The sequence below is a fragment of the Entelurus aequoreus genome, linkage group LG22 (genome assembly GCF_033978785.1).
Source record: "Entelurus aequoreus isolate RoL-2023_Sb linkage group LG22, RoL_Eaeq_v1.1, whole genome shotgun sequence".
NCBI classification, from domain to species: domain Eukaryota; kingdom Metazoa; phylum Chordata; class Actinopteri; order Syngnathiformes; family Syngnathidae; genus Entelurus; species Entelurus aequoreus.
Window position 1 is genome coordinate 9,401,448 of NC_084752.1, and position 12,280 is coordinate 9,413,727.

At 40.5% G+C, this 12,280-nt stretch overlaps 1 protein-coding gene and 1 long non-coding RNA gene across 3 annotated transcripts in view; one reads left to right on the forward strand and one right to left on the reverse strand.

Annotated features, from left to right (window-relative positions):
* LOC133639370 (uncharacterized) overlaps positions 1–12,280 on the reverse strand; it is a 66,339-nt gene that overhangs the window by 32,993 nt on the left and 21,066 nt on the right. For both annotated transcript variants that reach the window (XR_009823780.1, XR_009823779.1), the window contains 3 exons: positions 7,482–7,553; positions 5,172–5,742; positions 1,202–1,393 (listed from right to left, as the gene is read on the reverse strand). This is a non-coding gene — a long non-coding RNA (uncharacterized LOC133639370). The remainder of the gene's footprint in view (positions 1–1,201; positions 1,394–5,171; positions 5,743–7,481; positions 7,554–12,280) is intronic.
* On the forward strand, positions 813–7,930 carry LOC133639369 (hsp90 co-chaperone Cdc37-like). The gene is given in 9 exon segments (XM_062032633.1): positions 813–1,413; positions 1,416–1,502; positions 1,949–2,048; positions 5,195–5,310; positions 5,380–5,502; positions 5,594–5,654; positions 5,720–5,820; positions 7,347–7,417; positions 7,504–7,930. Coding segments are annotated over 9 exon segments (984 nt in total). The 5' UTR covers positions 813–1,179; the 3' UTR covers positions 7,595–7,930.

The following is a 12,280-nucleotide window of genomic DNA, read 5'->3' on the forward strand; positions in this document are numbered from 1 at the left end:
TGCCTGCCCAATCACGTTATAACTGTAGAATGATCGAGGGCGAGTTCTTGGTTTCTTATGTGGGTTTATTGTTAGGCAGTTTCATTAACGTCCTCCCAGCGCGGTAACAACACACAACAACAGCAGTCACGTTTTCGTCTACCGTAAAGCAGTTCGTCTGCCGTAAACAGCAATGTTGTGACACTCTTAAACAGGACAATACTGCCATCTACTGGATAGCCCCCGGAACACTGAAATTCAAGTATTTATTTTATTTATATGTATAATAAAATAAATATATATAGCCAGAATTCACTGAAAGTCAAGTATTTCATACATATATATAGTTGTATATATATATATATGTATATGATATATATATGAAATACTCGAGTTAGTGAATTCAAGCTGTAAATATACTCCTCCCCTCTTAACCACGCCACCCCCCTGGAATCGTAGGTCTCAAGGTTGGCAAGTATGACATATGGTCAGTGCATGACTGCAAGCTAATCGATGCTAACATGCTATTTAGGCTAGCTGTATGTACATATTGCATCATTATGCCTCGTTTGTAGGTACATTTTTAATTTCCTTTACTTATGTCCTCTGTGTATTTAATTTATATTCACATGTCTTAATGACACATTATCTGTATGTAATATTGGCTGCATTTCTCATTGTCGTTTGTGCGCCATGTTGTTCCAGACCACAGCAAACGTTACCCAGCTTGCAAGTGTTGTCATAAATCCATTAGAAGACAGCCTGACATTTCCTTAAACTTGGACACACATCTTTACTTTTGGCCGTTCTGAACCAGTAATTTCCAGAAGTTATCTCATCCTATGAGAAGACTTCATTTTACTAATGATTTCCAATGTTGCAAAAATGTGTGGGATGAAAATTAAAATACAACATTTCTGTCAACGAATATTTGCGTCAGCTTTTGATAGTAGGCTAATATAGCTAATATAGACACTTACATCATGTGTTGCCTTCATTATCACACTTATATAAGGCTTTTAATTTTTTGCGGCTCCAGACAGATTTTTTTTTTGTATTTTTGGTCCAATATGGCTCTTTCAACATTTTGGGTTGCCGACCCCTGCCCTAACCCATCTCCAATGCCAAAACTCAATAACAGTGTTCTAAGTCCACAGCAAAATACTTTGTGTTGTGTCCAAGTCGTTCATTCTGTCTTTCATGCATTGGTGGTGGGACTCACCCCGACAGACCCGCCTGGGGAAAATGGCAGAGTTCCAGCAGAGAAGAAAAGACCTGGAGATGAACCTCACAGAATGCAGCAGGCTCCTGGAGGAAACCCGGGGACGATTCCAAGCGCTGCAAGATGAAAGCAGGAGCGGGGAGGAGGAAGAGGAGGCCCAGCTGACACAAGCTTCGAGCTGAGGTGAGCAAACTGAAAAAGGAGAAAAAAGACGTTGGAGAAGATGATGGAGGAGCACCCTCGTCGCGAGAAGAGGCTTCCCTGGGATGTAGACTCCATCAGCAAAAAGGGCTTCAGCAAGGTGAAAAGGTGACAATATTCATCAATGCATACTTCATATTCTAATAAAGATGTATGACTTTAGAGCAGTGGTTCTTAACCTTGTTGGAGGTACCAAACCCCACCAGTTTCATATGCGCATTCACCGAACCTTTCTTCAGTGAAAAATAAAATGTATTTTTTTTCAAATTCAAGACAAAGTTATATGTTTTTTTACTGATGCACAAAATGAACCATGCATGAACATCACCTTGTTCAAAGAACAAAACCAACACAGTACATGAACTCACAACAACTCACACACCTGAAAACCGGTGTGACTTCTGCTGTTGCCATATCCATAATACGATGATAGGAAGAAGTTTTTATTTACACGATGAGTCGGGTGTGTCTTGACGTCCGCGGCGGAGGCTCTACCGAACCCCTGAGGCCGACTCACCGAACCCAGGTTAAGAACCACTGCTTTAGAGTATTGTCAACGTGAAGACCAAGGAGGAAAAGCAGGAGGAAAAAGTGGCGACGCGTAAGACTTTTGTGGAGAAGTACGCTAAGGAAATCAAACACTTTGGTATAAAACTATCAGCATCCACTTTGTTCACTCCAATGTCAGCTGAGGTAGGCTCCAGCTCGTCCATGAACAAGATAAGCGGTAGAAAATGGATGGCTGTTTGCCTCAATAACAAGCAGCCCTGGGTCTATAACCCGCCTCTCGCCCACAGTCAGCTGGGATAAGCTCCAGCTCACCTTAAAACTCATTTGTATACTCTAGCCTTTAAATAGACCCCCTTTTTGGACCAGTTAATCTGCCGTTTCTTTTCTTTTCTCCTCTGCCCCCCTCTCCCTTCTGGAGGGGGGAGGGGGCACAGGTCCGGTGGCCATGGATGAAGTGCTGGCTGTCCAGAGTCGGGACCCGGGGTGGACCGCTCGCCTGTGCATCGGTTGGGGACATCTCTGCGCTGCTGACCCATCTCCGCTCGAGATGGTCTCCTGCTGGCCTCACTATGGACTGGACTCTCACTATTATGTTAGATCCACTATGGACTGGACTTTCACAATATTATGTCAGACCCACTCAACGTCCATTGCATCCGGTCTCCCCTAGAGGGGGGGTCACCCACATATGCGGTCCTCTGCAAGGTTTCTCATAGTCATTCACATCGACGTCCCATTGGGGTTGTGAGTTTTTCCTTGCCCTTATGTGGGCTCTGTACCACGGATGTCGTGGCTTGTGCAGCCCTTTGAGACACTTGTGATTTAGGGCTATATAAATAAACATTGATTGATTGATTGACCCTGCGATGAGGTGGCGACTTGTCCAGGGTGTACCCCGCCTTCCGCCCGATTGTAGCTGAGATAGGCTCCAGCGCCCCCCGCGACCCCAAAGGGAATAAGCGGAAGAAAATGGATGGATGGATGGATGATTGATTGACCTATGACCCTGAACAGGATAAGCAGTATAGAAAATGAATGAATAGCTATTTGTTTCGATATTTGCCCTGTGATTGAGTGGCAATTAACCATGGAGTCAGCTTTTTATGTACTTTATATACACTACCGTTCAAAAGTTTGGGGTCACCCAAACAATTTTGTGGAATAGCCTTCATTTCTAAGAACAAGAATAGACTGTCGAGTTTCAGATGAAAGTTCTCTTTTTCTGGCCATTTTGAGCGTTTAATTGACCCCACAAATGTGATGCTCCAGAAACTCAATCTGCTCAAAGGAAGGTCAGTTTTGTAGCTTCTGTAATGAGCTAAACTGTTTTCAGATGTGTGAATATGATTGCACAAGGGTTTTCTAATCATCAATTAGCCTTCTGAGCCAATGAGCAAACACATTGTACCATTAGAACACTGGAGTGATAGTTGCTGGAAATGGGCCTCTCTACACCTATGTAGATATTGCACCAAAAACCAGACATTTGCAGCTAGAATAGTCATTTACCACATTAGCAATGTATAGAGTGTATTTCTTTAAAGTTAAGACTAGTTTAAAGTTATCTTCATTGAAAAGTACAGTGCTTTTCCTTCAAAAATAAGGACATTTCAATGTGACCCCAAACATTTGAACGGTAGTGTATGCCCTACCGGCGATCAATCAGAATTTACCTGGGATAGGCTCCAGCTCACCTGTGAACCTGAATAAAATAAAGGGTAGAAGACGTATGGTTGTTTGTAAGTGCCCTGCGACTGACCAGCTGGGATAGGTTCCAGTTTGTCTGCAACCCAGAACATAATACATGGTAGAAAACAAATACATGGGTAGGTGCTTGCCTACTTCTGCCAGTAATTGCTTGGGGATTACTTCAGGCCAGTGTATCCTGCCTCTTGTCCTACATCAACTGGGATAGACTCAAGCTTCCCGTTAGTATTTGTATTTTTTAAGGGATTCATATGGCCCCATTACTGGGTGGATCGAGGGTTAGTCATTACTGTCTGCTGAAAATGATGGAAAGCACTACTCTATATAGCAACTGACGTTGTAGTCACAGTTGGAATTGCCACAAAACAAATTTTAAGCTATTCAACACTCTACTGCCATCCGGCGGCTGACGTGGATAGTGCACCCCCCAATTTGTCACATTTCATGTTCTTGTGTCAGGTAAACCGTGACGAATCCTCTTCCTACTGCAGTGGTTCTTAACCTGGGTTCGATCGAACCCTAGGGGTTCGTTCGGTGAGTCGGCCTCAGGGGTTCGGTGGAGCCTCCGCCACGGAGGTAAAGACACATCCGACTTATCGTGTAAATAAAAACTTCTCCCTATCGGCGTATTATGGGCACCCCCAAACAATATTCCCTCTAATTTTCCATCTGATTTGCAGGTTGTTTGATTCATCGATTGAAACTTTTACTAGCAGATTGCAAAGGAAGAGAATACGTGATATGAAACAGTACAGTTTACACAGTACAGCAGTGGTCCCCAACCTTTTTGTAGCTGCGGACCGGTCAACGCTTGAAAATTTGTCCCACGGGGGTTATGGTATTTTTTTTTGTCATAAAGAAATACAATCATGTGTGCTTACGGACTATATCCCTGCAGACTGTATTGATCTATATTGATATATAATGTAGGAACCAGAAATATTAATAACAGAAAGAAACAACCCTTTTGTGCGAATGAGTGTAAATGGGGGAGGGAGGTTTTTTGGGTTGGTGCACTAATTGAGTGTATCTTTTTTATTTATTTATGTTGATTTAATTTAAAAAATATATATAAAAATTATTATTTTTTTATTTTTTGTATTTCTTGTGCAGCCCGGTGCCAATCGATCCACGGGCCGGTGGTTGGGGACCACTGCAGTACAGTACATATTCCGTACAATTGACCACTAAATGGTAACACCCCAATAAGTTTTTCAACTTGTTTAAGTCGGGGTCCACGTTAATCAATTCATGGTAATGTGTGTAAGGTGTGTAATTTGTTGTGAGTTCATGCACTGTGTTGGTTTTGTTCTTTGAACAAGGTGATGTTCATGCGCGGTTCATTTTGTGCACCAGTAAAAAAACATGTGACTTTTTCTTGAATTTGAAAAAACAAAAACATTTTATTTTTCACTAAAGAAGGGTTCGGTGAATGTGCGTATGAAACTGGTGGGGTTCGGTACCTCCAACAAGGTTAAGAACCACTGTCCTACTGTATAATACAAAACATCCACCAATAAAATAGTCGATGCTCGTCTGAAAGTATTCATACCACTGAAGCATGTTTCACACCAGGGATGATGCGGCGTTGGCACGACAGCCAGAAGTATCTGTCAGAGAATCCACATCTGGTGTGTGAGGAGACAGCAAACCGTCTTGTGGTCACCTGTATTGAACATGACATTGATGAGGTACAGTGTGTCTGCTCATTTTCAGAAGGTAGCATGAGAAAAACAACAATCCTGTCCCTGCCTGTTCAGAAACACGCACTAATGGAGCAGGCGGCCCACCAGGCCATCGTCATGCAGTCCATTATGGATTTAGGCAATGTGCTTCAAGAGGACCCACGAGGCTGCTTCAGGCAGTTCTTCTCAAGGATGAAGGTCAGTAAGTCAAACCTGGCCGTCTCTGCGTCGAGGCAGATATCCTTGGGCGTTTGATTTGCGTCGCCAGAGCGCTAACAAGTCCAACCAGGAGGCGTTTGAGCGTGAGCTGGAGATGCTGAAGGAGCGTGTCCGCAGCTGCGCACCGATGCTGCGCACCGATGCTGCGCACCGATGCTGCGCACCGATGCTGCGCACCGATGCTGCGCACCGATGTGTATGGAGGAGGCCATGAAGGAGCTGGAGGAGGAGGAGAAGCAGAAAAGACTGGGACCGGGTGGTCGAGACCCTGCTGAGGTCTACAAATCACTACCAAAGGTAACACAATGCACATATCCCACCAAATAACACAAGTATATGATATAAATGCTGTACATACACTACCGTTCAAAAGTTTGGGGTCACCCAAACAATTTTGTGGAATAGCCTTCATTTCTAAGAACAAGAATAGATTGTCGAGTTTCAGATGAAAGTTCTCTTTTTCTGGCCATTTTGAGCGTTTAATTGACCCCACAAATGTGATGCTCCAGAAACTCAATCTGCTCAAAGAAGGTCAGTTTTGTAGCTTCTGTAACGAGCTAAACTGTTTTCAGATGTGTGAACATGATTGCGCAAGGGTTTTCTAATCATCAATTAGCCTTCTGAGCCAATGAGCAAACTCGTTGTACCATTAGAACACTGGAGTGATAGTTGCTGGAAATGGGCCGCTATACACCTATGTAGATATTGCACCAAAAACCAGACATTTGCAGCTAGAATAGTCATTTACCACATTAGCAATGTATAGAGTGTATTTGTTTAAAGTTAAGACTAGTTTAAAGTTATCTTCATTGAAAAGTACAGTGCTTTTCCTTCAAAAATAAGGACATTTCAATGTGACCCCAAACTTTTGAACGGTAGTGTGGATAGTCAGTACAAATATGCTATTTGCTAAAATATATAGCAAGTAGAGATGTCCAATAATATCGGATTGCCGATATTATCGGCCGATAAATGCTTTAAAATGTAATATCGGAAATTATCGGTATCGGTTTCAAAAAGTAAAAATGTATGACTTTTTAAAACGCCGCTGTACGGAGTGGTACACGGACATAGGGAGAAGTACAGAGCGCCAATAAACCTTATAGGCCCAATCACATAATATCTACGGCTTTCACGCACACAAGTGAATGCAACTCACACTTGGTCAACAGCCATACAGGTCAGACTGAGGGTAGCCGTATAAACAACTTTAACACTGTTACAAATATGCGCCACACTGTGAACCCACACCAAACAAGAACGACAAACACATTTCGGGAGAACGTCCGCACCGTAACACAACATAAACACAACAGAACAAATACCCAGAACCCCTTGCAGCACTAACTCTTCCGGGACGCTACAATATACACCCCCCCGCTTAGAATATGTTCCCCATACTAAAGTGTTACCAAAAACATATAACTTTGTCTTGAATTTGAAAAAAAAAAACCATTTTATTTTTCACTAAAGAAGTGTTCGGTGAATGCGCATATGAAACTGGTGGGGTTCGGTACCTCCAACAAGGTTAAGAACCACTGATTTACGTGGACCCCGACTTAAACAAGTTGAAAAACTTATTGGGGTGTTACCATTTAGTGGTCAATTGTACGGAATATGTACTGAACTGTGCAATCTACTAATAAAAGTTTCAATCAATCAACCAATTGTGGCACTAAGTAGGACTGCAGCTAAAAGTGAGCGGTTTCCCCTGCCCGAGAGCCTCTTCATGGAGTTTCCGGTTTCTCTGTTTGCACACATCATATTGATCTTGTGGTGCAGACTACTGTAAACACACACACACTACATTGTTCCTCCGGTAGGACTTGCAGAGAAGCTTCGATAAGAAGAACATTGGGATGCTCCACGAGGCCATCAGCAAACTGAAACCCGATGTGAGTCAACATGTCGATGATGATGATGATGGTGAGGTCACATTGTGTCATGACATTACTCACCAGGTGTGTGCATGTCTTGCTCGGAGGGCAAGTATCACCTGACCAGGTGTGGCGACTCTGGACTCTGGGTGCCTGAGGCAGGGGATGATAAAGAAGACGAGGAAGGGGAATGAACAACATGGCAGCAAGATGATTGTGTAGACTTTTTTTTTTTTCTTGTAGTTTTGTAATTAATTGCTGGCTCCCTCCCCCTCTTACTGCACCTTCAAAATGAATTGCTGGGTTTGATTTAGTGGTCTGCGCAGGATTTTTCAGGCAAAGCTTCTTTGTGCAGTCACTTTCAGCAAATAGAAAACAATCAGTGCAAGCCCCCGAAGCGTAAATCAAATTTAGATAATGGAAAGACTAACAGGAGTGTGTGTGTGTGTGTTCTTGTATTGGTACCCTTCTTGAGACACCGACAAGGAAAAGTTTTTTTGATTGATTGAAACTTTTATTAATAGATTGTACAGTACAGTACATATTCCGTACAATTGACCACTAAATGGTAACACCCGAATACGTTTTTCAACTTGTTTAAGTCGGGGTCCACGTTAATCAATTCATGGTAAAGTACCTTACGTATTAGAACAAGTTAAGACCGAAATCAGGGTCCCAATACGGAAAACCATTGCATCTAGTAGAGAATGTCTCATTTGCACCCCTGGTGGTGAAATCTATCAAAATTGGGGTGGTCCCAAAAGTTAAAGTTAAAAGTACCACTGAAAAAGGAGGGATTTTTTAAATTGACTGTGTGTCGGTTTTAAAAGGGCTCCCCCTCTGGTCAACATATGAAATAACAAGTGTGTGTTAAGATTTTAAGTGCTGTCAGGTTCAAACACCGAACTATCTATTACACAAGACAAGAAGAAGGAATCAAGCAGAGGCAGAGTTGAATTTTACTCATGAGGAGAGACGTATTGGGCTGTACACTCAGTTACAGTTTCCTCCTACGCTCGAAGGTACAGTCCCACGTGCTCTTCTATTTATTCGGGAGGTCCCCAGTAGACACAATACATGATTAAAGTACAACTTCAGCACAATTGATAATAACTATAGCAACGGCCTTTAAGCATAAGAGTTGTGTGATAAGTTATACATCATTATTCTAACAGTGCTCCCCCTCTGGCCAACATATGTAATAACAAGTGTGTGTAAGAAATTGAAATGCGCCCCCTTTGGCCAAAATTAATTTTAAAAAAAATAAATAAATATGTATATAGAGACATACTGTAATAACTTGAAGTAAGTAATGAATATTAAAAAACAATTACAAACAAAAAATAAATAAATAAATAAAAGCTTACCTTTTTTATATTTGCATAGTATATATATATATATATATATATATATATATATATATTATTAATGTTGTGGATACAAATCTTTATATATCTAGAAAGGGTGGTCCTAAAGAGGCAAGCATTTTTCAGAGGTCTTGAGAAGGTAACCAATACAAGAATGTGTGTGTGTGTGTGTGTGTGTGTGTGTGTGTGTGTGTGTGTGTGTGTGTGTGTGTGTGTGTGTGTGTGTGTGTGTGTGTGTGTGTGTGTGTGTGTGTGTGTGTGTGTGTGTGTTGTCAGCTAGTTGATGTAATTGCATTGCTGTCATGTCTAGCAGCAGGTTGTCTTCTACTGCATTCAGGCGTAGTTTGAACGGTGATTTGCACTACTGATAGTTAAAAAATTTAACAATGTAAAGCATTTCTATTCAACTGGCGGCCACCAGGCCACATCCAGTTCACCAAAGCTTTTAATTCGGCCCGCCTAACAGCACCCGAATAGGCTTGATGAAACCATTCAAAACAGGGTTGCTCATGTATGCAGTACTCCTGCCACCCGACAGGGGGCAACGATGAAGGATATGTGTCACAATAAAGCGGCAGTGGGGGAGTAGAAGAAGATGGCACTATCGACCCTGAAAAAAATCAAAATAAATCGCGAAAATCACACTTTCAACAGCGACTGGACAACAAAGTATGAATGTATTGAAATTGCCGACTTTGTTATGTCTTTTGTATTCGTGGTCGTGTATTTTTCAGCTGTTTTAACTCTGGCGATCAAAACTGGTTAAATACGTGTAACATTGAATTTGACCAGCAGAGGACGATAAAGCTACACCTTAGGTTTAATTGTGTTAAACCACATGTGTGCAATGTTTGCTGTGTGTATTAACACTAAACCTTCCGTTTTTAATTATGTAACATACACAATGGACATTATTTATGGAAAAATACACAGTGGATGTTGTACTTTTGTCATGTTTATATTTTCCTTCTTACAAACCTAAATAAAGGAAGACGTATAAAGAAATAAAACTGAGGAAGAAAAAAAATTCAAAAGAAGGAACATCAATCTACAACAAAACTGTTTCTTCATGCTGTTAACTATCGGTCTCGCTGCACACGCTGGAAACGAGTAGATAGATAGATAGATAGTACTTAATTGATTCCTTAGGGAGAGTTCCCTCAGGAAAATTTAAATTCCTGCAGCTGTGTACAGAATTGAGATCGAAAAAACCAAAAAATAGTAGCGAGGGCAGATGAATGAATTTATTGACAGTGTAGAGTTAACGCTGATGTGTTTACTTTGTAAAAAAGTAAACGCACACAATATGCTTGGCACTCAGCATCAAGGGGTTGGAATTGGGGGTTAAATCACCAAAAAATGATTCCCGGGCGCAGCCACTGCTGCTGCTCACTGCTCCCCTCACCTCCCAGGGGGTGAACAAGGGGATGGGTCAAATGCAGAGGACACATTTCACCACACCCAGTGTGTGTGTGACAATCATTGGTACTTTTAACTTTAACATGCAGAGAAACATCCACATTTTGATATCTGGCCCCTGAAACTGCGGTCCTCTTCATTACGTAGTTGAATAGCCCTGGTCTATTAAATCTGTTAAATGAAATAATCTTCTTTTAATGAAAGTTTCATGATTTTGTTGAAAAATAATTGCCAATTTGCTGTTTATATAGCTAATTAAAGTAACCAAAATAGTATTACATCAAGCTCCCAGATTAATGCAATACAAACTGCAAACTGCAATATGTATTTATTGCAAAATGTTAGTTTTTTTGTTGTTTTACTGTGAGCTGTGTGTAGAAATGGCGCCGCTGAAGTGGCAGCTGGTTGCATCAGCTCTGTGCTCTTTTAATGTCTTTTATTTCCTTTGTGTTCTTTGACGTTTCCCTCTTGTTTTCATGTCTTTTACTTTTTTGTGGACTTGCTGGGTCTGCACTGCAACCACAATATTTCCTCGTTGTGGGATGTATAAAGTCGATCCTATCCTAAACATATTGTTGAAAGCTTTCAGTCAGGATCATACAGTGGAAATTAAGCATTATTATCTTTGCAAAGGTGAAAAAATTCCTTATTTAACCTATGTTTATTTTTTCTGGTTTCCATGTGCTGTGATGTAAACTGTTTCCAACAGTGTACCTTTTAGGTGTATTTTTTAGTTTTGATGTATTATAATAATTTTTAAGTTACACTACCGTTCAAAAGTTTGGGGTCACCCAAACAATTTTGTGGAATAGCCTTCATTTCTAAGAACAAGAATAGACTGTCGAGTTTCAGATGAAAGTTCTCTTTTTCTGGCCATTTTGAGTGTTTAATTGACCCCACAAATGTGATGCTCCAGAAACTCAATCTGCTCAAAGGAAGGTCAGTTTTGTAGCTTCTGTAACGAGCTAAACTGTTTTCAGATGTGTGAACATGATTGCACAAGGGTTTTCTAATCATCAATTAGCCTTCTGAGCCAATGAGCAAACACATTGTACCATTAGAACACTGGAGTGATAGTTGCTGGAAATGGGCCTCTGTACACCTATGTAGATATTGCACCAAAAACCAGACATTTGCAGCTAGAATAGTCATTTACCACATTAGCAATGTATAGAGTGTATTTCTTAGAAGTTAAGACTAGTTTAAAGTTATCTTCATTGAAAAGTACAGTGCTTTTCCTTCAAAAATAAGGACATTTCAATGTGACCCCAAACTTTTGAACGGTAGTGTATGTTAATTAATAGTTCATTAACAAAGTTACATCCCATTATTAATTACTTTTTATTTTTTACATAAATGATTACTGTAGTGATTTATATAATTTATATCTATATATAAACCAGGTTCGCTAATAGTATATTTAAACTCAATGAGCTGTAGATAATTAATTAATTAATTTAATTACAGTTAAATACTATTATAATTATAATTATAGGCAAGGCAAGGCAACTTTAATTGTATAGCGCTTTTCATACACAAGGCAGACTCAAAGTGCTTCACAGACAGCAAAGTGAAATGAAAGAAAATAAAAGCAAAATTAAAATGCAGACAATAAAAATAAAAGCAGTGCAGACGTTAAAAGTTAAAAGATTAAAAGATTTAGCTGAAAGCTAAGGTGAACATAAAAGTCTTCAGTCTAGTTTTAAAAGTAGTCAGAGTTGGGGAAAGTCTGACATCTTCAGGAAGTTTATTCCAGCTATTTGTTGCATAGTGACTGAATGATGCTCTCCCTTGATTTGAGTTTACTCTTGGAACCGCTAACAGATTGGTCTCAGAAGATCTTAGTGATCTAGAGGGCTTATATAGTGGGAGCATATCAGTAATATACTTGGGCCCTAGACCATGTAGTGATTTATATGTGAGCAGGAGGATTTTGAAATCAATTCTCTGATGTACAGGGAGCCAATGTAAGGATTTAAGAATTGGTGTAATGTGCTCACATTTTTTGGTCTTTGTTAGAACTCTAGCAGCAGCGTTCTGAACAAGCTGTAGCTGCCTGATTATATAACTTCTCTATTTACCCCAAAACATATA